Raw genomic sequence first — 22,554 nt, forward strand, 5'->3', positions numbered from 1 at the left:
TTAAATCATCAGGTTCATTGTCTTTATATAATTTAGTGGTTTCAACTGCCTCTGGCCTTTATCGTCCGTATTTTCCTTCCGTAGAGGAACAGAAAAGATTTTGAACATTGGATGAATGATCACCATTCACTGGATTGGATGTGTATTGATTAATCTGGTGCCCAACACCAGGAACGGATGAAGGTAAAATCTGTGAGATTCTCAGGATGCTGTAAAATGTTGTGTTTGTTTTCTCAACAACACCCCTGTTCTGCCGACCCTTTTGCCTGAATCAACCAAGAGTAGATTCACATTCGCAAATTGGTTCAAAGGGTTCATTTGAACTTTGTGATTCAGAAGGGAAGTAAACTCAACTGAATTACTCTAACTGTAGAGTTGGAAGAGTTAGCGTAGACATCCCCTTTTCAAATGTCCATTTTGGTGTAGGGTCCACTAGAATATCCCTGGCAGGACACCGCACAGCCTCTATTTGCAGACCTCTAGCAATGGAAAACCCTTGCCTTCATGTGGCCTGCTGTTCCACTGGTTGACAGCTCATGCAGTCATGGAATCCGAGGGCCGGAAGGGACCATGGAACTGCCCAAGACAGCATCCCTTGGACCATCCCAGGCATAAGGGCAGCTGTCCAGCCTGCTCTCGAAAACCCCCAGCGATGGAGTACTCACAACTCTGGCAAGAAAGCTGCTCCATTGATGAATAGTTCTCACCATCAGTGAGAGACTTTCTCCTTAGTTCCAGGTTGGATCTCGCTCTGACAAATTTCCACCTACTGGTTAGAAGGTTCCTCCTAGTTTGAGCCTACTTCTTTGTAGTTTTAACCCTCCAGTTCTTCCCCAGGGGGCAGGCAGAGAACGAGTGATCTTCAGGTATCTGAACCCAACTCTACAAGGTTCAGGACATCTGGGGAAAAGTCCATCTAATCTTTGGATTCCTTTGAATGCGCTTTTGAAAGTTCAACTCATCAAACCAATTCTGCAGTTCAGTCTGAAAATCCTACTCAAAGGTTTCATTTGCCCAAACTGCCTTGGACTTCGTGCAGGTGAAGTTCCAACTACAGTGATACAAAATGTAGAAGACTGAAGAGAAAAGGAAGCTACTGTATTTCCTGCTCAGCTTTTCCGTGTCCTGCATCTCTTGGAAGGGGTTCACGTCTTCTACCTACGCCCAATAATTTTCATGAGCCTTTGTAATATTGCAAAAGGACCTGCCTACATTAACTAAGTGGCTCAACGCTCAGCTTCATACCCCACCGGTCATCTTACATACATCGACATACGTCTAAAGATGAAAAGAGATGGAAAGTACCGTTTGAAAATCCTTGAAGTTGAGTAGGTTGAAAGAAAATATGTGGTCCTTGGCTCCTACATAGAGTCTACTCCGTTCCTCGTCCAAAAGGAAGGTGTGGTAACTAGAACTGTTGACCAGTCCATGGAAAGTGGCTATATTGCTGGTTTCATGCATTTCTGCAAGACAAAAGAAAAAAAAATATGGTTAATGCAAAGAACAATGACCTTGTTTAATGAACAATAAATAAATAAATGAGTGACCATTCTTAATTTATTTGGGCAGCATTTCTCAGGCCTCAGTCCCTTGGTTAATGGCCATTCTAGAACCTCAAACCGGAAGAACAAACTTCAGTTTCAATGTGCCACTCTATTAACTTTTCTATATAATGCCTGGCACTTATAGCTGAGTGATGCACAGAATTTATAATTGACCTTTGATGCCATTGAAGCTGCCGGGTGGCACAAACGACTGCTAAGGCGATAGAAACATTCTCCACTTGCCACAGCCTAGGAAGCCATGCCCAGTCAAAAATACAATTCTTTATTAAAATGAATAACGATTTACTTAACATGAAGAAATGGTGGAAAAACAGGGGGACACACTAGAGAACCATCTGCAATTCTCGGCCTTCCCAGATCAACCAGACCAGAAACACGACCGGAGGTGCTAAATTCTATTTCACTGAAAGAAAAGATGAACAGAACCTCGCAAGTACAAATCCCCCGCCTGCCTCTTTTACAGGCCGAGAAAACAGGGTGGGAGTGGGGGGTCCCTTCCGGCCCTCTTTTCCCACCCATTGTCCAGCTCTGGGGCTCCACTGTCTCTTTCAGGCTGTCCGGAGTGCGGCGATTTCACTTGTCCCGTGTCTGAAACGGTCCAGGGCCGCGATGGCGGAAACTATGGCAAAACGTGACCCACAGGTGCCCCATGGAACCCTATCGGAGGGCCTGCGAGAGGTTGCCCCACGCCAACTCCAGGGCGCATGGACTTTCCGCCCTGCAGGCCCTTCAAGGAAGCTCCCCTGAAGCCCCGGAGTGCCAAAAACAGCCCAACAGGCAAAACGGACGTTTGGGAAATGCACTTCCTGTTTGCTTGTTGTGCTGGGGGGGGGGAGGTTGAACTCCAGAAGCTTCCTGAAGCCCCTGAGGGTAAAAAACAACAGCCCAATGGTCAAACTGCAAGTGCGGTTCCTGAATTTCTGATTTGCCTGTTGGGCTGTTCTTGTTTTTTACCGTCCCAGGCTTCAGTGAGGCCTGTGTCCATGCGTGGGGGGGATTGTGCACACAAGAAGGGGCAGCACAAGGTGTGTGCGTGTGTCATGTGTGGTGGGGAGGGAAGGGGTGTGGCCACGTGTAGGCATGCTTGCACACCCACCCACGCCCGCCTTGTGGCACGTGAACCGGAAAAGGTTCACCATCGCTGGTCTGGGTTCTCCTGTTTGAGCAGGAGGTTGTACAAGAAGACCTTGACAATCCCTTCCGACAACTATGGCCTTTCCCTAGGCATCACCCCCTCCCTCCCCTGGCCTCTCAAAGCCTTTTCTCACCTACCACTGCATCAGGGATGACAACAGAAGCATCCAGTATCTGGTATCTCGCTCCGAGTCCTCGGAAAGGGGCAGCGTATCAACCAACCAACCACCAAACAAACATGGCATAGAAGTCTGCCAATTTCATGCCTGCCCCGTTTCCTTCTGAAATGACACAAGACCCTTAGTCTCCTCTGCAGTTGGGACGTAGGAAAAGCTCGGAAACCCCCACTGCTGCGTAGAGCTATGCAAATGCCCAGGTGAGCAGCAAATAAGCATCTTCATTTTAAGAGGAAAAAGTCACTAAGAAAGTGAAAAGTACAAAGAGCTGCCGTCTTCCCATTTACTACATTTTTGGGTCTCTGTCATCTCCTTTTCCACCCCCCCTACCCCCCCCCCACAAAGCCTGGTGCAGAGTCGCACCCCAGATCATGAACCGACTCCATTGACATGTTTTCTTTTGAGATGAGGAGAACTGGACTGGTTCCAAGTGCTTAGAATCACAGGAGCCGATATTAGATGCCTGTGTTGGAACTTGCTTAATAGCAGCGAGTGGTAGCTGCCAGTCACACTAATTTTTCCATCATCATGGCTTTGCCTGGAGATATAATATTTCTTAATAAATACGATTATGGGACTGCAGTGGGGTTTTCTGAAATGGATTATTTCACCCAGTGCACTTGTGAAAGTTTCGGTCTAGGTGTTGCCTTTCTCTCTGCCGATACTACCTTGAATGACAAGTGGCTCTTTTGCTTATTTCTGCCAGGTAAATTTGTATTGTATTTAATCAGATACAAATGCCAATTGGATGTGAGATGTCCATTGTCATCACCTCTCTGAACACTTCTTCAGTTCATGGGAGGGATGGTTTCCAAAAGACAAACGGGTGTAAAAACAAATCTTCTTTCGGTCAAGCCACTCGGATGCAGAAAGAAACTTGCTTGTGTGTTGACAATTTCTGAACCTTTTTAAGAACAGCCCTTTTGCCAGATGCTTCTATCGGTCAGCTACAAAAGACAGCAGATTCCCCTTGAAACCCTGGGCCAAAACTTCTGCCCAAACAAGCACATCTAGTGGCTAGTGGCTACCAAAAAGTCAAATCACACCTGAAATGGGAGATACATTTGATCAAATAGATTTGTATGTGACAAAAACATGGGCACTGTTGTAATACAGAAATACCCAAACACCTAGAGATACCTACACACTTTTTACCAGTGTGAGAAAACAAGACAGATGTTGGTTTCATCTGAAGGCGATAGAGAACATTTCAGGTGGATAATTTACAAACTTTCATTGCACAACTGTAAGCTACATTTTAAGTTTCTGCCCCTGAACCACACTAAGACACACAGCAAGATGGAAGGGGGGAAAAACAACAGCAATGGCCCTTTTACTCCATCTTGAAACTAGTAACAGTTAAAAACGTTTCAAGAGTAAATTCTTACTAAATATCAAGGAATCCAGCACACCTGAAGGTTTAATTTTTGGGCCAACAACTTAGTCTCTTTGGAGAAAAAACACGCAACTCTTCTCCCAAATGAACCCACCCAAGCACATTTTAGGAAAGGTGTGAGGTATGAACCCAGCCCCAAGATTTGTAGAGGTGATATGATGGTCTGAATGAATCCTGGTTTCAGTATTAAACCAGAGTAGCCTCTCCTCCCAGCTTTGCCCAAGTTACAACAATATTTCAGACCTACATCTGATGCCTCAAATGGATCTGAAGGTGGCATTTGAATGAGTGTCCTAGGAGTCAAATTATCCCCTTAAGTGAGGAAGCTGAAAAAAGTGACTACCTCATTCTAAACAATGTTCTAGAATGGATTGTTATTGTTGTTATTGTTGTTGTTGTTGTTCTTCTTCTTCTTCTTCTTCTTCTTCTTCTTCTTCTTCTTCTTCTTATTATTATTATTATTATTATTATTATTATTATTATTCAACCTAGCTTGAAAAAGTTCCCATGTCATTTTTTTTATTTTTCTCTGTGGCTCAAGCAAATAATGACAAAATTAAAATACCAATAGTATGCATTTGTAAAATATATATCAAGAGTTTGTGATATCTCTAAGTGTATCTTCATAATTATCCTTGTGAATCATGTTGAACTAATGCTTAGAGATGTTTGGTGAACCCCATGCTGGAAACTTGAATCTATCCCGGCAGTCCCAATCCAACATTCAACCACTGCCCTGCGTGGACCGATTGACGGACGGCAGCTGTCCTCCCGTGAGGATCCGTACGCGGGATAGAGATGCTGTGGCCGCTTCCCATTTGTCCTTGTCCCGCTGGTGAGAAGCCTCCTGCCTCTGTGGCTGGACGGCCTAGACAGCCCTCAAGGACCATAGCTTTGGGCTGTCTTAGTGCTGCTCTGTATCTATCGCACTCTTTGAACATTCTCCCAATTGGGAACGCTGCGGAACCCCAGGATGGAGAAAGAATAAGTTCTTTAGGGACCAAGTGAGCCAATGCTTCCTTTGATCGAGTCTGGCTTCCCCAATCCAACTTCATGGTCTGGCCCTGGTTCAAGAGTGTTTTGAGAGGAGAAAACCTCCTCCCTTATGGATTGTTCACCTAAACAGCATCATAAAAATCTCTACTACGCAATGAAGTCCCAGTGTTGCAAATGAATTTAGAATTTAACCCTACCTTCAGTGGAAAGTAAACCATTGCAAAGTAAACCACTCCAAACTTGACTGGAGGAAATACGACTTTAGTAACTGAGTAGTTGATGCCTGGAACTCACTACCGGACTCTGTAGTATCATCACCAAACCCCCAAAACCTAAACCCTTAAACTGTCCACTGTTGACCTCTCCTGATTCCTTGGAGGTCAGTGAGGGGCGTGCATAGGTGCACCAGTGTGCCTTCTGTCCCCTGTCCTCATGCTTCTCTCTCTTACTGGCATCATATATATGAATATTGTTATAAATGAATATGATAATGAAACAAAGTCCAGGAGAGATCTCTGGATATAAGCACCCAGCTTGTCTGTAGGCTTCCAGCAGGAGAAGAGAAGGAAAAAGAGGTCACGACGTGGACCACTTCATGGAGCGGTGGGTCGCAGAGGAAGGAGACTCTTCCCGACAGCAGCTTCCTTCCTTCTAGTTTTAACCCGCCGGTTTTGTTCTCCGAGTCCGCTTCCTGTAACAACTCCAGATATTGGAAAAGTGCTGCTGCACCTCCTCTCGGTTGTCTCTTTTGTAGACTAAACACTTCTGGTTTGCAGCATCCCAGGGGCACATGGTTGTGATGGGTGACATTTTCTGGCAATTTCCAGTCAAAAAATAAATAAAGATACAACGGCCTAAGCCGGATTTGTACTTACAATGGCATGACTCAACGGAGGGCAGCTTGACTCAACTCATGACTGGACTTATGAGCACAACAACTCACAATGAAGTGTGACCCTCAGTCCAGGACCCCCTGAGGAAATCCAGTGATCTCTGCCATTCACTAGGACTGAGGGAGGGTCCCAATCAACAGCAGATCTGGGTGTCAGAGAAAGCCACCTTTGGGTCATGACCCTCGTTTGGGGAAGTGGTAGAACCATCTTTGACAGCAGACTGAATGGCCAAAGCCACGAAGCTGAGACGGAGCCAGAATCCACACTCGCGTCTCCCCTGGACACCACATCAGCCCAGCCCTGAAAATAAGCCCATTCCACCCCTTCCCTCCGTGGGGCCTGTTATTCCGCTCCATTGTTCATTCGGGATAATCATCCCGTCACTCATCTAATAAATACAGGGGGAGAGACCTTTTGCAGCTGTTCAATCAATCCCTGCTTTCATCCCACGTTATCATCACAACTGCCAATCACCGATTTCTGAAAAGTGGAAAAGAAAAAGAGGCCCACATCTGCACCGGACTGAATTGATACGTAAACTTGCTTTTTAACTTTTGAGACAGACAACCATTGCTTTAAAAAATCATTTATCGTGGATATTACCACAAATGTGTGTGTGTGTGTGTATACATATATACATATACACTACCCAAAAAAGCAAAGGGAACCCTCAAAGAACCTATCCTAGATCTGAATGAATGGAATATTCTCATGGGATACTTTGTTCTGTACAAAATTGAATGTGCTGACAACACGTGAAATTGACTGTCAATCAGTGTTGCTTCCTAAGTGGACAGTTTGATTTCACAGAAGTTTGATTGACTTGGAGTTATATTGTGTTGTTTAAGTGTTGCCTTTATTTTTTTTAGCAGTATATATACAGTATAAAGAGGCAATAGCTATCACGATCTCTGCAGCGTATAACATTTATTTAAAACTACTAAAAATTACTTAGCTTCCGTCAGTCCTCTGCTGACTTCATCAGAGTATTAAAATCCCCATTAATACTCTGGCAAAGTCAGTAGACAACTGACGGAAGCTAAGTAGTTTTTAGTAGTTTTAAATAAATTTTAAACGCTTTGGAGATTGCGATGGCTATTGCACCTTCATTTATAACTATACCTTAGACACAGGTATAGTTATAGACACACTTATACTTACACACACGCGCACACACTCACCCAAGATTCATGTTGGTAAAGAAAACAGATAAAATAGCACACCTACACACTGATCTGAGAAATACCTATGAACAGGTAGGTTTTGTTGAAAGAAATGCATATAATATCAACATAAAACACGTCTCTCTTCCGCTTAGCCAGGCCCAGCCTGGGGGAAAAACTAAAGACAGAATAAGAAATGCAAAATTTGAGCATGAATTTTAACTCAAAGTAGGAAAATACGGGAAGAAGGTCATCAGGCACCAGAATTTACATCTAGCAGGAGTTTTGCCACTGCTGCTCAGAAAAAACAACAACTACAACAACTATGTACCATACAGTCATTTTTCAATCCAGAGTAATTTCCCAAACAGAATGCAATTACTTTAAAACAAAAAAAATCACATTTAATCTTTGTAAAAGTCCCACAGACCCCGAGGACTAAATGGAGGGCAATGAATTCACGCCGCCAGCAGCTGTGAGGTCAGGCGCAAAGGAGGATGATTGGCAGGGCTGAGGATGACTCCAACTGTGCTACTGAAGCCACGCCCCTATTGTTTGTGGGCGGAGCTTCCGTCGCCTGGCCCTGGCTGCTTCCTTTAAGGCTCTTCCGTGAATGGCTTGTTCTGTAGAAATGGGGTCTGCTAGCTTCCTTTCCAGGCTCTGCTTCATTTCAAGCGTCTTGTGAGGAACGATGCCGTGACCAGAGTATATGCATTATAAACCCCACATTGGAAGAGAGAAGTTGCAAATCCCTAGAATGTCAAACGCAGCAGCGATGGCCTGGACCAAGCACCGGTTTCTGTTTTGACGTCAGCTCCTGAATTCGATGACACTTCAGCTCTGAAGGGCTGTTTTTCTCACTGGCTTAACTTCAAGGCAAAATTAAATTCTTTCTGGGTTTCATTTCAACTTCTGGTAATTAGAAGAACATGTCTGGATCACAGAGTTGTGGGTTTTTTCCCCCCACAGACAGAAATGCCTTTCCCCCCCTCTTCAATTTCCCAAACTAACTCTGGGATTTTGGGGCCAGCTCCTTTCAAGATCGATCCAAGTCAACTAACTCTTGACTGTATGTACGGTATGTATGTAGCAGGGAATGTAACATGGGGCTCAACTTCCTACTCATAGTTTAAAGACAGACCAAAAAACACGGAGGAAAAGGGGGCTGGTGTCTGTCAGGACAGATCTGCTTAAAAGTGTGTTTTAAATAAACGCCAGGATGAACTGGCAAGGCTGCCCACACAACCTGAAGACCTCTCGAACAATAGGCAGAGACCTCAGGCAAGACACCGCGGAGTCCCATCCCAATGTTCTGATGAATGTCTCACATCCGCATCCAATCTCAAGTAACAACAGGCCCATGTCAGAGTGAGGCACACCCTTAATGCGCCCCTGGAAGGTGGTAGTAAACACACGGCGTTACACAATGACTGCATTCATATATCCCATTAAGCCAGGGTGGTGTAATCATAACGTCTTGAGAAGAACCCAAAGGGTGAGGTGCTCACAACAGGCTAAGCCATCGGCCGTCGTTCACAGGACAGTATTGGGATTTATCCAACCAGACATTGTGTCCCATAAATAACAGTTTAGCACACAACGAGTACACATGTGCTGAGAAGATCCCATGGCTTGCTCATATAATCTCCTAAACCATAAATCAGGATTTGCAAGCCACAAGGACAGAGTTTGGTGAAGTACACTAAGCCAGAATAAACAAACCATATTTCACTTAGCACAATGGGGAAGCAGCTGGTGTTTCCGTACCGAGCAGACAATTTAATAGCGTTTGCCTAAAGCTTGTATTATTGACTTAATGAGTAATAACAGTGGAATCTCTCTGGAATCTTAATCATGCCGTCAACCATCCCTTCGCTTTCCCTGGATTTAAGAATGGGTTTCTCGCTTCCCGCTCAGAAATTACGGTCTCCTTTATTTTTAAAGCGACGGGTGAGATATGGGTGCATAATGATACTTAGGCATTGAGGGATCAATGCAAAGATGACAGCCATCAGTCACATGGCAGCCAATCTCGTCCTCGGAAAACCGGCCTGGCCAGGTTCTCTTCCTCCCTCAGGCAGCCCACCGCCAAGACTTCGTGACCAGCAGCCTTTCTCAGGTTAGCATCTGATTGGTCGGATTGTAAAAATATGTTCCAAGGTGCAACCTCCCCTCTGGTCACCTGTCCAGTAGGAACGACTTCATTACCCCAAAGGCCAGGTGAGACGGACCTCCTCGTCAGCCTTCGTTCTATTCCATGGGGAAGAGACGAGAGAGTTACGGCAGGAGAGTTTAAGATAATTCTTCCTAAATTAATGTATGTTTTACTTGCAATTTATGGAATGCTATTTTCCTTTGTTTGGAATATTTCCTGCTAAACATCTCTGATCCCTGGAGCTGCTCAGGGAGACCCCACCGAACAACATGACCAAAAGGGCTTCAAGAGTTGCTAACATTAGAGTGTTTCTTAATCAAGGGCTTTTTAAAAACTGTTCTACTGTTTTAATCATTGGATTCTGTGTTTTGTATTCTGCTCTGAGTCTTCGGAGAGGGGTGGCATGCAAATCTAATAAATAATAATAATAACCTCAACCTACGTAGCTTCTGCTCCAGTAATATCACACAACTAACCAGAGCATATAAAACCTTCCCCAGACCAATCCTTGAACACAGCTCATCTCTCTGGAACCCACACCACATTTTGGACATAAAGACATTAGAAAGCGTCCAGAGATACTTTACCAGAAGAGCCCTCCACTCCTCCACTCGCAACAGAACCCCCTATGCAACTAGACTCACAATCCTAGGTTTAGAAAGCTTAGAACTACGTCGACTTCGACATGACCTAAACATAGCCCATAAAATCCTCTGCTACAACATCCTTCCTGTCAACAACTACTTCAGCTTCAAGCACAACAATACACAAGCACACAACAGATAGAAACTCAAAGTAAACTGCTCCAAACTTGATTGTAGAAAATACGACTTTGGCAACCGAATAGTTAATGCCTGGAAGTCACTCCCTGACTCTGTAGTTTCATCACCAAACCCCCAAAACTTTATACTCTTAGACTGTCCGCTGTTGACTTCTCCCAATTCCCAAGAGGTCAGTGAGGGGCCTGCATAAGCGCACCAGCGTGCCTTCTGTCCCCTGTCCTAATGTCTCCCTCTTATCAGTACCCATCACATGTATCTAAACAGCGTTATTTCTTTGTATACTACCAATATGTAGTTGACAAAACAAAACAAATAAATAAATAAATAAAATAAACAAGTAAATATTTTTTCTTCTTCCTTGGTGGGTGCCCCAGAGCGACAGACAAAGGACCCAGCCAGGTGTCAAACTGGCCTCGAGGCTGAAGGACAGTGGTGGCCATTGGCTATTTGGGGTGATTTTCCGCCACCCGGTGTTGACCGCAGACTTCCTGCCTTGTGAGCATCGTGGCTTTTAAAGAGGTTTTGGCTGAAAGCTCTTGTTTCTTTCTGGATCTGTGCGCGATCAACATTCATCAGGCTACATATACATCAAATATTGCTAACATCTGGGCTCCCCCCCCTTCTTTCTTCATCCACACGTCAAAGCCAAAACCTGGGATTAAAGAGATTCCGACAGCGCTTGTCTGTGCTTGGCCCGCGTCACTTCAGAATGAAGAGGAATCAAACCTTTCATGGCTTTCCCATATTTTTGAAAGCTCTTCTCACAGGAAACCAGCACATTCTGAGTTGTTTTCCCCCCTGTAACGGGCTCAATTTGTTTAGTATATACAGGATCTTTTTTTATATTCAACCCATTTCCATGTCTACTCTCAGGTGAAGCAGAACCCACGTCTATAACTCCATCGCCTCCGTTCCCTGGATTGTATTGATCGACTTTAAATCACTGCTCAGGTTGGAGTGAAAGCTGCACGTTTGCAGAAAATATATCGTCTTCCAGGAGGTGTTTTGCCCCACTTAGCTGAATATATTTTGTTCAAAACAGTGATGCAGCTTCCAGAATAGCAACATGAGATTTTAGATTCACACCCCTCAAATTATTCTTGCACACCCAGAAGTGAGAACTTTGCTTCTAGACAAGCTTTAATTATGCAATTTCCTTGTCTAGTTTACATAATTAGGTTGGGTGCGGAATATTTAGATAATTATGTTTTCCAAGCACAAGGCTAAATATAATATACTACCATTGTTGACAAAACATAGGCCTGATATCATGGATCTGAAAACCCCCTGAACCGATCAGGGGACTTCAAATTCTTCAGTCCCCGGACTCAGAATAACGGTTCCGGTTTGGGGAGGGTTCGAGGCTTCGGAGAAAGGAGCCTCCTGAGGTCAAAACAGAACAATTTTGAAGTGACCGGAGCATTGTCTCATTTTCTGTATGACGAAGCAGCTGGTTTGAGCATAAATGTTGAATTCAACACATTCTTCTAATATTATTAGGGGATTAGAGTCTAAATGTTTTCTGTAGGCTGCTGGGAGCTTTCTAGAAGCAACAAATGGTTAAGCGCTTCCATTTCCACAAGCCACAAATCAGGGTTTTCCATGGGGGGGGGGGAAACCCCACCCTCGGACCTCTCTTATTGCCTCTTGGATGGCACATTGGAGACTTGTTTATCTAGAGGTATCTGAGATCTCTTGCTCCAGTGCTCTTCTGCCAAAGGGTGGTGGGATCTTTGAGGGGGGGGGCATTCATTTTTCTGCCTCTGGCCTTTAAAGAAGATATTAACAGGCCCCCAATTCCTTCAATGTCTCGCCAGTCAGGTGAGTTACCGTATATATTCTGGAGAAGTGGTTATAATGCCTTTGTCAAAGGATGCCCCTTGCAGTGTCCATTGGCTGAGCATTCGCTTCCATCTGTCTCTCCGTTAGGTAGAAGAGGAAAGGTTGACTGCATGGTCTGTGGAGGTTCTCAGACGTCCAGGCCATTTTGTGTCTCACCCAAAAAGTTTCAGCCAACAACTGAGGACGCTGCCCTGGGTGAGAAGTGAGAAGGAAGGAGGTCCAGCTGCCTTTCGAGGAAAACCCCTGTGGGAGAGGGGAGTGTTTCCTCCACTCTCCTTAGAAACCGACCCAAAGGCCAGTTATCCAGTTAGGACCAAATGTCTTTTGGATCTGTCCCTCCCCCAGGAGAGCTTAAAACAATTTTTTTCTGGGGCAAAATATGACTTTTTCCTCTTTCTCCCCATCCCGCTCTATTAAAAGATCCACGAACCAAAAGTAACGAGAACAATGTACAGAGGTCTGACTCAGTATTGAGTAAAATAAATAATGCATTGAGAATTAATAGGCAATCTAATGCTCTTGGGGTTTTTAAAATATACAAATCTTTCTGATGTTCAAAGCACTAAAAACAATCTGGCCTCCTCAATCTATAAATGTCCTTCAACTTAACACACAACTGAGCATAGAAATGGGACATTTTAACTGCTATTTCAGTTTAGCTGAGCAATCTAAAGGTTGACTCCTTTTTCAATGTACTGAATGATGCAGAGTAAGGTAGCAGAGAAGCAGAACAATTACAATTAACAACATCCCAGCATTCATTGTGGGCTGGCAAGAAAAGACGGATTCAGTGTTGTGTCCAAAACATGTCCATATGATTTGTAGGAAAGTTTAGCATAATCTTGACTCCTCTGCGAATTCCATAACATCTATAAAGATTTTCTCCTCCACCTCAAGTCCACCGCCTCCAATTTAAAGCTTAGTGTCTAAGATTTGTTAATAATGGACTCTTGTTATTGCTCCTAATTTTTAAATGGAGTCAGAAGTATAAAATTCCTTCCTATTAAAGCTACTGCGATTCAGTTTGGACTAAAAATGCCCTTAAGAGGGTTACAGATTTACAACAATATTTCATTTGTTTCCAGAAGTCGTTCCAGGAACGTGGTACAACTGGAGAACTGTGGCCAATCCAACAGCGTTTACGTATAGCCAGGAGGGAAGAAAACAGAGTAAAGGAAAATAATACTCAGGAAGGAATATACTGTACATGCACGAGAGTTTATATTATAGGATTAAGGTGAAATGTGATGACAGGAGCAGTTAGACTCAGAGTGAAAGAGGTGCAGCTTTGTCATCGCATTCCCCCTTAATCCAAGGAGATAAACTCCCATAATTGGGAGAATTTGTATACTGGAAGGAAAACAAGCTAAACAAAAACATTTACTTCTGTCTTGGCCTCTCCGAATCCACTTACTGCAAGTCTCTGCTCTCAATTCCCCCCTTCTCCCCCTCCCTCCCTCCTCCCCCTCCTCCCACCCTCAGGCTCTTTGGAAGGGGGGGGGTAGGACGGGTGTATGTGTGTTCCAATTTATTAGGCAGGCTATGTTTCCTTTGGGGCAAGAAGCAGGGTGTCTCTCTGTGTGTGTGTGCTTGGAAGGAAGACGGCCAGGCCCAATCTCAGAGTTTGGATCTAGGACCACGCGGAGATGTTGGCCAAGTGGCTGAGATCCGGTTGGTGGACTCAATCTGTCCAGGGAGGTTCTCAGTCAGTCGGGTCCCGGTGGTCCCAAAGGGGCTTTTTTTTCAGAAGGCAGCTGGACTTCCTTTGTTTTTTTTCCTAAAGAAAGTCCAGTTGCCTTGTGAGAAAAGCCCCTTTGGTTTGAGTCAGTCTGGTCTGCATCCAGTTGACTTGGGGAAAACTGACAAAATTGAACGGGTCCAAAGATGGGCTACAAAAATGGTGGAAGGTCTTAAACATAAAACGTATCAGGAAAGACTTCATGAACTCCATCTGTATAGTCTGGAGGACAGAAGGGAAAGGGGGGACATGATCGAAACATTGAAATATCTTAAAGGGTTAAATAAGGTTCAGAAGGGAAGTGTTTTTAATGGAAAAATGAACCCAAGAACAAGGGGGCACAATCTGAGGTGAGTTGGGGGAAAGATCAGAAGCAACAGGAGAAAATATTATTTAACTGAAAGAGTAGTAGGTGCTTGGAACAAACTTCCAGCAGACGTGGTTGGTGAATCCACAGTCACAAAATTTAAACATGCGTGGGATCAACATAGATCCATCCTAAGATAAAATAGAGGAAATTGTATAAGGGCAGACTAGATGGCCCAGAAGGTCTACTTCTGCCGTCAGTCTTCTGTGTTTCTATGTATGTAAAACCAGCCAATGGGAAGTTTGCAATCTAATTGTCACCTGGAACCACCTGAGCCTGAAGAATCCTCGACTGCCAGTCTGACCAAAAGCATGATTGGATTGGGGCCCTCTGCTGAGTTATTTTTTAATCGAATTTCCAAATGCAGAGCTTGGTAGAGTTTGTTCGCATGAGTCCCCTGCCCCTGTTAAAGCCTTTCCCCCTTCCTCCTCCTCCTCCTCTCAGGCCCTCCAGGTGTGGGGGTCACCAGCAGCCCCTTTGTGCCACAAGAATATCAACACAAGCCTCAAATAGCACACAAAAGCTGCAGCCTTGTGCAACGTTAGGGGTGTGTGTGTGTAACTCTTAAGATTCCTTTCCCACTCATCAAAGAGGATTTGTATTTAGAGAAATAATCTCAAAACGTGACTTGTTCTGCAAACTGGCCTCCCACTCAAGACCCAATAGATCACCAGATGATGCTGTTAATATGGCTCTGCACTACGTCCTACAACATCTGGAATCTCCAAAGACCCATGCGAGGGTCCTCTTTGTAGACTTCAGTTCTGCATTCAACACCATCATTCCAGGCACTCGTCCAACTAAGCGGAACCAGCTAGCAGGTACCTGGACACACACGTAAGTGGGTCAAAAGCTTTCTAACAAACGGAAATCAGCAGGTGAAGTTAAGAAGAATCACATCAGATACCTGTACAATTAGCATACACCCCCCCCCAAGGCTGTGTACTCTCACCCCTTCTCTTCTTCCTGTATAGACCCATGACTGCAGCTCAAACGATCCATCTGTTAAACTACTGAAGTTCGCAACAGGGATCATTTAGACAATGATGAATCCACATACAGACGGGAGGTTGAAGAACTAGACTCCTGGGGTGACCAGAACTATCTGGCACTGAACACACGCAAAGCTGTAGAAATTGTGGTAGACTTTAGGAGAAACCATCCCATACTATCCTGTTTCCCCAATAGTAAGACACCCCCGATTGTAAGACATATCGGGGGTTTCAGGGGGGTCGGCTAATATAAGCCGTACCCCGAAAGTAAGACATATGTCTTACTTTCGGGGAAACACGGGGGTATTGCCGCCTCCCTCTCATCTAGCTGCGTGCCGCCTCCTGCCCACGTCCGCACCGTCCCCCTCTCCATACGTCACCGCGCCGTCCCCTGCACTTGTCACTGCCGCCTCCTGCTTAAAATACGGTAATGCACACAGTATTAATCATACATCAGTAAAACATACACACTGGCATACTGGGGTATCATCTGCTGTTTTGTGGTGAATACAATACTGTTCAGGTTGTTAATAAATGTTAATTTTATGGTTAAAACAAAAAATTTGACAATTTTTTTCCAATATAAGACATACCCCGAAAGTAAGACATAGTGGGGCTTTTGGGGATAAAAAGAAAGTAAGACACTGTCTTACTTTCGGGGAAACACGGTACCACCTCTCACAATCGTAGACCACACAGTATCTACAATAGACTCCTTCACTGCCAGTCTGACTAAAGACATGATTTGATTTGGGAACTCTGCTGAATTATTTTTAATCAAATTTCCAAGTGCAGAGCTTGGTAGAGTTTTGTGAAAGTGAAATGCCAACATAGAGCAGAACAGAGCAGAGCGGAACAGATTTTTCATTGGTGTGATTGGACGTGCAAGGAATTTGTCTCCACTACCGAAGTTCTTAGTGTACATACAAACAACAAACTGATAAGTCATAGATTATAAATCATAAGATATAAACAAGGGATAATCATAGTATATCCATAGGAGAAGGAAGTAGGAAAGATGAGGAGCTGAGAAGGATAGTAGTAATATGGCCCTACTACATGGGTAAAATATCTTCTGGCAAAAGACAATATTGCGGGGTGTTTAGCGGAGTGATGGCACCAGGGGAAAACGCTCTTTGTGTCTCGTTGTTTGCGTATGCAATTCCCTCTAGCAGCTCCTTGCGGGGAGAAACTGGAACCGTTTGTGTCCAGGATGTGAGGGGTCATCTTGAATCAGAGATACAGGGGATCCTGGGCCCTTCTGAAGAGCAGCCACTGAAACCCTGACAGCCGTTTCCTCCGAAAGGCCAGCCTCACTCAGGTCTAGACACATTCCAAAGGGGGCTGCGAATCGCAGTGAAACAAACCATCCTTCCTGTTTGGCTGTCCCTGCCAGTCTCCCCTTTCAAAAGCCCCCCCCCCCAGGAGCCTTTCCTGGGCCAGGAATCTGCCAGAGGAATCCAGGAGGAAGCGAGTGGCGAGTCTTCCCGATGCTCCCAGGTCCCATTCAGGCACCAGAGGAAGGCGGGGGGGGGGGGCAGGCAGGTATCCTCGGCAGCTGTTTTGAAGAAGGGGCTGGACACACACGCCAAGTCACAACTGCAACATTAACCTGTCAGCAACTGTAGCCGAGGCAGATGTGTTACTGGCACGCCCACCACACAAACATCTGGAGCCTCAGTGCAGTCAAAGGAGACGAGGATCAGATGGGGCACCTGCAGCGTTTCTGCTCTGGAACTGGAGCGGAAGGTGCTCTGATTTTAACCTTTCCCATCAGATTTACACAACTGTGGCCAATTCCAGCTCTCCTCTTTCTGTTGACTGATAGGATCCTTGCAGCTACGCCTGCCTGGCCCTGGTTTTGCCCCTCTTATGGGGAACCGAATTAAAGATATGGTAAAGTTTCCCCTCTCCTTCCGCCTCTCCTTCATTCCATGCTACTTCAATGATTTAAACCTAATGCAGGTTGCATTTAATGATGTCACACACCGACGTTATCTGATTTGTATCAATTAATTGTGGTTGTGTTCTGCTAAAACTAAACGGGATGCTTTAAAACTAAAGATGGGTGTGCCATCCCATTTGCAGGGCATGTCCTTCTAATATTAGTATTCTTTTATTTGATAGCTTGATCCAGTCTTTAATCCATATTAGAGAGGCAGCTACATAATAGCATTTAAAATCAGGAAGACCTAATCCCCCCTTCATTTGTTTGGATTTAATGATGTCACACTGATGTTATCTGATTTGTATCCATTAATTAATTGTGGTTGTGTTCTGCTAAAACTAAAGGGGATGCTTTAAAACTTAAGATGCCTTTTTAAATACAAACTTTTTCATTTCTACAATTGCTACAGAGCACAACTCCTGACAGGTTGGGAGGAAAGATGGGTCCTGTAGTCCAAAAATGAGCTAAGGGTAGGAAGGCTAATTTGGACATAAACAATAATTTTAGCCATCCAGATTAGCAGCACTTTTGTATTGATTTTGGAATATTGTTTCTTGGGGATATTTTTTATCCTACCATTTTACTCCTAATATCGCAAAGGCAATTTAAAGGCAAGGCAAATGCTTGCTAGGTTTTGGAACCTATCTTCTCCGACTAAGGTCCAAATCATTTCTCCAAAGTATATCTTTGGATATTTCTTATGTTTTATTACAGGTATAAAAGGATATAAAGAACACCTGCAAAAGCAACTCTGGGTCACCGCTTATTTTTTCAAATTGGTTTGGATGCTTCTGCTGGGTTTCAGAAAGAGTTTTTTGATAGGTTTTGGGGCTGGAGATATTAAGTTCTCTTTCCTGTAATCAGGAGATTTGCAAGTGCAGAGGTATTTTCCCATCTGGTGCAACACTTTGCATTTCACAATATGCCCCTTTTAAAATCTCATTTTTATACAATGTAAGCCACACACGGCCAATTTCCACTGAGTGGTATAGAAGCCCTGCAAATAAATAAACAATTATTCACATGTTGAATATTCCTGAATCAATTTATCTCTTCCTGCTCCAATTTGAATCTCTTCCTCATTTCCTAATTTGAAACCATTATGTCTAATTTGAGTCAAGTGCACCTGCAATTCCCTTCCACGCAGGCTGTTTTGTCAAGGGCTGTGAGGAATCCTGAAAAGAAAATTTCAAAATAGCCACTTAAACCTCATTTCACACTTAAGTCTTTAAGTGTTCACAAAAGCTGGTTAGCGGCTCAAGAGGAAATTAAGCCACTACCCTAAAGTGCCTGGAATATTATAATGAAATACTATAATCACAGCTAACCTTTGCAATCTTTACAGGATCCACAAAAGCATTACACACAGCTTCACTCTCACAATGTTGTTGCTTCAGGGCCTTGGTTGATGGAATTCCCTTCCAGAGGAGGCCGTGACAGCTGTCAGCCTGGAGAGCTTCAAGGCAGGATTAGACAGATTCATGGATGCCGAGTGTATCAATGGTGGTGATTGAAACGGAGGTCCATGTGCCTATGCCTCTATGTGGGTTGAGGCAGGCAGGGTTCCCTTGGGTCCCCTTTGTTGGGGGTGAAGGGAAAGGGAGGGTCTTTCCTTCTCTTTCTGCTCAAGATCCCCATGGACAATTGGGGGGCTGCTGTGGGACTCAAGGGGCTTTGGGCCAATTCAGCAGGGTTCTTCTCAGGTTCTGATGTTTGGAGACAACTATGCTCTTATCTCCCAAGGTTGTTCCCACAGCCCATGGCAATCCATGAAAGGGCAACAGCACAGGCAGGCAGGCAAGGGGCGCCAGAGAGAACGGGTCGGGCCCATTCCGTGAGAACCAAGCAGGGGACGAGGGATCCAGAGTGACGTCTGCCTGACGCTTTGCCTTAAAGTTGCCAGGTTCTGCACTGACCTGAATGGGAGTCTCAGTCTCTGCCTGTCCAGTTATGATGGACATTTCTTCTCAGTCTGTATAGCCTGAAGCTCTGGAAAGAGTCCTTGAGGGACGTGAGACGTAGAGCTGAGCTTGGAGTGTCTTGGGTGGCTAGTTTGCCCATGGATTCTTCTCACAGTGGCATGAAAGAAAATGAATTAAAGGCAGAATACAAGGGCCATTATTTCCGAGATAAAATAGGTAGAAGGAAACACAGTAATAAAACACATATAGACTAAACACAAAGCCCAACACATAACTCTGACCTGTTCAGTATAATGGTTTTTTAGCTGAACTCCCTGGTCTATAAACGGAGCAAGATTCTGCCCCCAAAGTGGGTGTTGCCGCCCCAGAGGACACGGGGTCTCGTTTGCAGTGTCTCCAACGCACACACCCGAGGTGGTGGGTCTGCAGAAAAGACCAGCCAGCAGCACTTGTGTTAGTGTGTTATTGCATTTCTTTTTTACAGCCAGGATAGAAGAGAAGAGTCATCATATTTTACCAGAATAAGTGAATTTGGCACAAACGTCTTGAGACTTTGATGGAGTCTTGAACTAGGCAACAATATTTATTTATTTATTCATTTTTTAATGTCGGCCTTCTCCTTAGACTCAGGGCGGCTTACAACATGTTAGCAATAGCACTTTTTAAAAACAGAGCCAGCCTATTGCCCACCACCATCTGGGTCCTCATTTGACCCCCTCGGAAGGATGGAAGGCTGAGTCAACCTGGAGCCGGTGGTGAGGTTTGAACTGCTGACCTGAGGATCTACAGTCAGCTTCAGTGGCCTTCAGTACTGCACTCTACCTGCTGCACCAGCTCGGCTCATCTGGTGGACCTGGACTCACCTCAAAGACCCACAACAAGGACCTATTAACTATTTGGATAAGAGGCCACCAGGAAATTCCAGAACTGCAGGTGAGACCGTGAAGTTTAAAAAGGTAAAGAAAAGGAAAGAGAGGAAAAAGGCCGCCTTCCCCAAAAGACGTCCGAGTCCAAGATGCACTTTGGTGTGTCTTCCGTGGACTTGTCCCTTTGGGTGAGTCCGGACACCTGCTTGGAAGGGAACTACCCCACCTTCTCCCCTCCACTTCCCACCCCTTCACGGAGGTAAGACGCGCACGAAAGGCCGTTGCACAAACTCTACCAGAGTGAACAAGGAACACCGCCTGGGTCCCATCGAAGGATCACAGGGAGACGAGCATGAAGCGAGGACGGGGGGAGATGGATTGGGAGCGCACTCTCTCAGTTCCGTGCAAATATTGACACTGGGATTAGTTTCCCATGGAGGAATCATCAGAGACAAGCGCATAATGCTCATTACCACCATTGTTTGAAGCCAGGCTGTGGGATAACATGCATGCGACAGAAGAGAGAGACCTCATTAAGAGCTCCGCATGAAATCATTTCCCCCTGGGTCATCTGATTACACGGGCATTTCCACCGCCCAATTCCCGATTAAGTGCTACCAGCTGTTTTGGGGACTAGTAAATATTATCTTGACACAAGGAACTCAGACCTCCCATTTAACCTCTGGACTTTGTCTGGACGTATTGAGTGTGACGCCCTTTTGCACAACTGAAGGCTATTTCTGCCTGGATCTCCCCACATGAAAAGTGGGGCCTGGAACCCAAATGCCTTCTGGAAACCGACAGAGGCTCCTCCAGGTGCAAACATAAATAGCTCCTCCGTTCTCTCTGCCAGGGACATGTTGCAACCTGGGTTTATCATCACCTTTATAATTAAACCTATCCCGGCATCTGCTACGGATACAGATGGTTCACTCGTGGCTGCAAGAAGGACTCGTTTTTCACTGGGGATTGTTAAGCCCAAGGCCTGAATAAAAAGTTTTGGCTCCAGACTTTGTGCAAAACTTGTTAAAGTAAGTTGAGTAAAAATAATGTTGCACATTGCAAGATGTGATAAAAGTGTTTTCAGCACCCACAATGTGTGCTCCCATCTCTTTATTTTCAGGGTAACTTTGTTTAAAAAACCGCTTTCCACTATTCTGAATCTCTCCTTGTCTATCAGTTAAGGAGTTGCTAAATAATTCCTGTATTTTTGGCCACCCAAAAGTGACTAGCGATGTGCCACACTTCCTTTGGTCTCACAACTTCACAGTCAGAGCTGCCACATTGAACCAGACCCTCCCCGGGATCCTTCCACTAGCCTAGCATCCTTGCTAACCATGGTTCTAGTCTGGGCTTATGCTGCTTCCGTTCCATTCTATGGTACTTTTGTCCATGGCACCCAGTGTCATCATCCCTTGGAGGGAAAACCAGACCTTCTTCATGTAGCAACACTGCGGAACAGCAATCTCGTTGTCTTAAATCTGTGACGCGTTTTCAATTAACCTTTGGCCTCTGGACCCAAAAGTAACCACAGTTTTTGTCTGTCCCGTCAAGTTTTTAAGCTACAGGAGACCCTCAAAAGATTGTGCACATAAAGGAAAGGAAAGTTAAAACTTACCAACTATACTGTTTACAAAGAATTGTTTACAAACTATTCGGAATAGTTACTGCAAGTTAAATTGTGTTCGTACAAATAGTTGTCTTTTTATCGAACAGTAATTATACATATTAAGATAAAAAACTTTTGCTTGTAGCTTTTTCTGGAGCATTTGATGCTTGATGCTCCAGGTATCCTACGTACATCTCATGGTCTACTTTGATCCCATCTGCCTCCATGGCCTTCAAATCTTGGTGGAATCGCTCCCCCTGCTCATCACTGGCTGCACCCAAGGTTTTCCAGGAAGTTAGCAAGAAGGCTACGTCAGAAATGCAATTGGATGCTCATGTTGCCTCATTAACTATATTATATACAGTATTTATACATATATACTTATATATATTATCTATATATATATACAGTATAATGTATAGAGAAAAACCTTGATGTGGCAGAAGAGAACTAACTGCAGTTTTGAAACCGGCATTCCCATTGAACTCTAGAGAAGCTCAAGACTCAAACTCAACAGGAATTGTGTTCCAAATTGTCCCCCCGTGTAATTAGGGCGGAATCTCAAAGCTAAACCTTCCTGGGCCGATTGTTATGACCGGAAGAACCTGGGAAGTTTTCACTCCAGTCCGAGAGGGAAGGAAGGCAGGAAGGTTCTGGCGGTGTCCCTGCCGGATCGGCCCCCCATTTAAGCCCCCTGCCTTTTGTACCCGGTTGCTGGGAGTCGCTCCCTGTAACCCAGTGAAGGGCTGCAAAAAATTTACTACCACACTGTGGGCGTGGCTTATTTTGTGGGTGTGGCTTGTCATCCATGTGACCAGGTGGGAGTGGCTTGACGATCATGTAATGGGGTGGGAGTGGCTTAAAGGTCATGTGACTGGCTTAAAGGTGGCCAACTTGACTGTCACTCATGGGTTAAAGTTAAGGTGCCTCAGAGAGATGCAATTTCCCTCTCTGTTTATACTATGACATCCAAAATATACACTTTAATTCTATGCATATATGCCATCCGT

General features: G+C 44.7%; 1 protein-coding gene across 2 annotated transcripts in view; it reads right to left on the reverse strand.

The window, feature by feature from the left end:
* Positions 1-22,554, reverse strand: part of SEMA3A (semaphorin 3A) — a 103,513-nt gene that overhangs the window by 60,911 nt on the left and 20,048 nt on the right. For both annotated transcript variants that reach the window (XM_070754933.1, XM_070754932.1), the window contains exon 2: positions 1,306-1,463. In XM_070754933.1, the coding sequence (XP_070611034.1) occupies positions 1,306-1,463 (158 nt within the window). The remainder of the gene's footprint in view (positions 1-1,305; positions 1,464-22,554) is intronic.

Source organism: Erythrolamprus reginae, chromosome 6, assembly GCF_031021105.1.
Source record: "Erythrolamprus reginae isolate rEryReg1 chromosome 6, rEryReg1.hap1, whole genome shotgun sequence".
Taxonomy (NCBI): domain Eukaryota; kingdom Metazoa; phylum Chordata; class Lepidosauria; order Squamata; family Dipsadidae; genus Erythrolamprus; species Erythrolamprus reginae.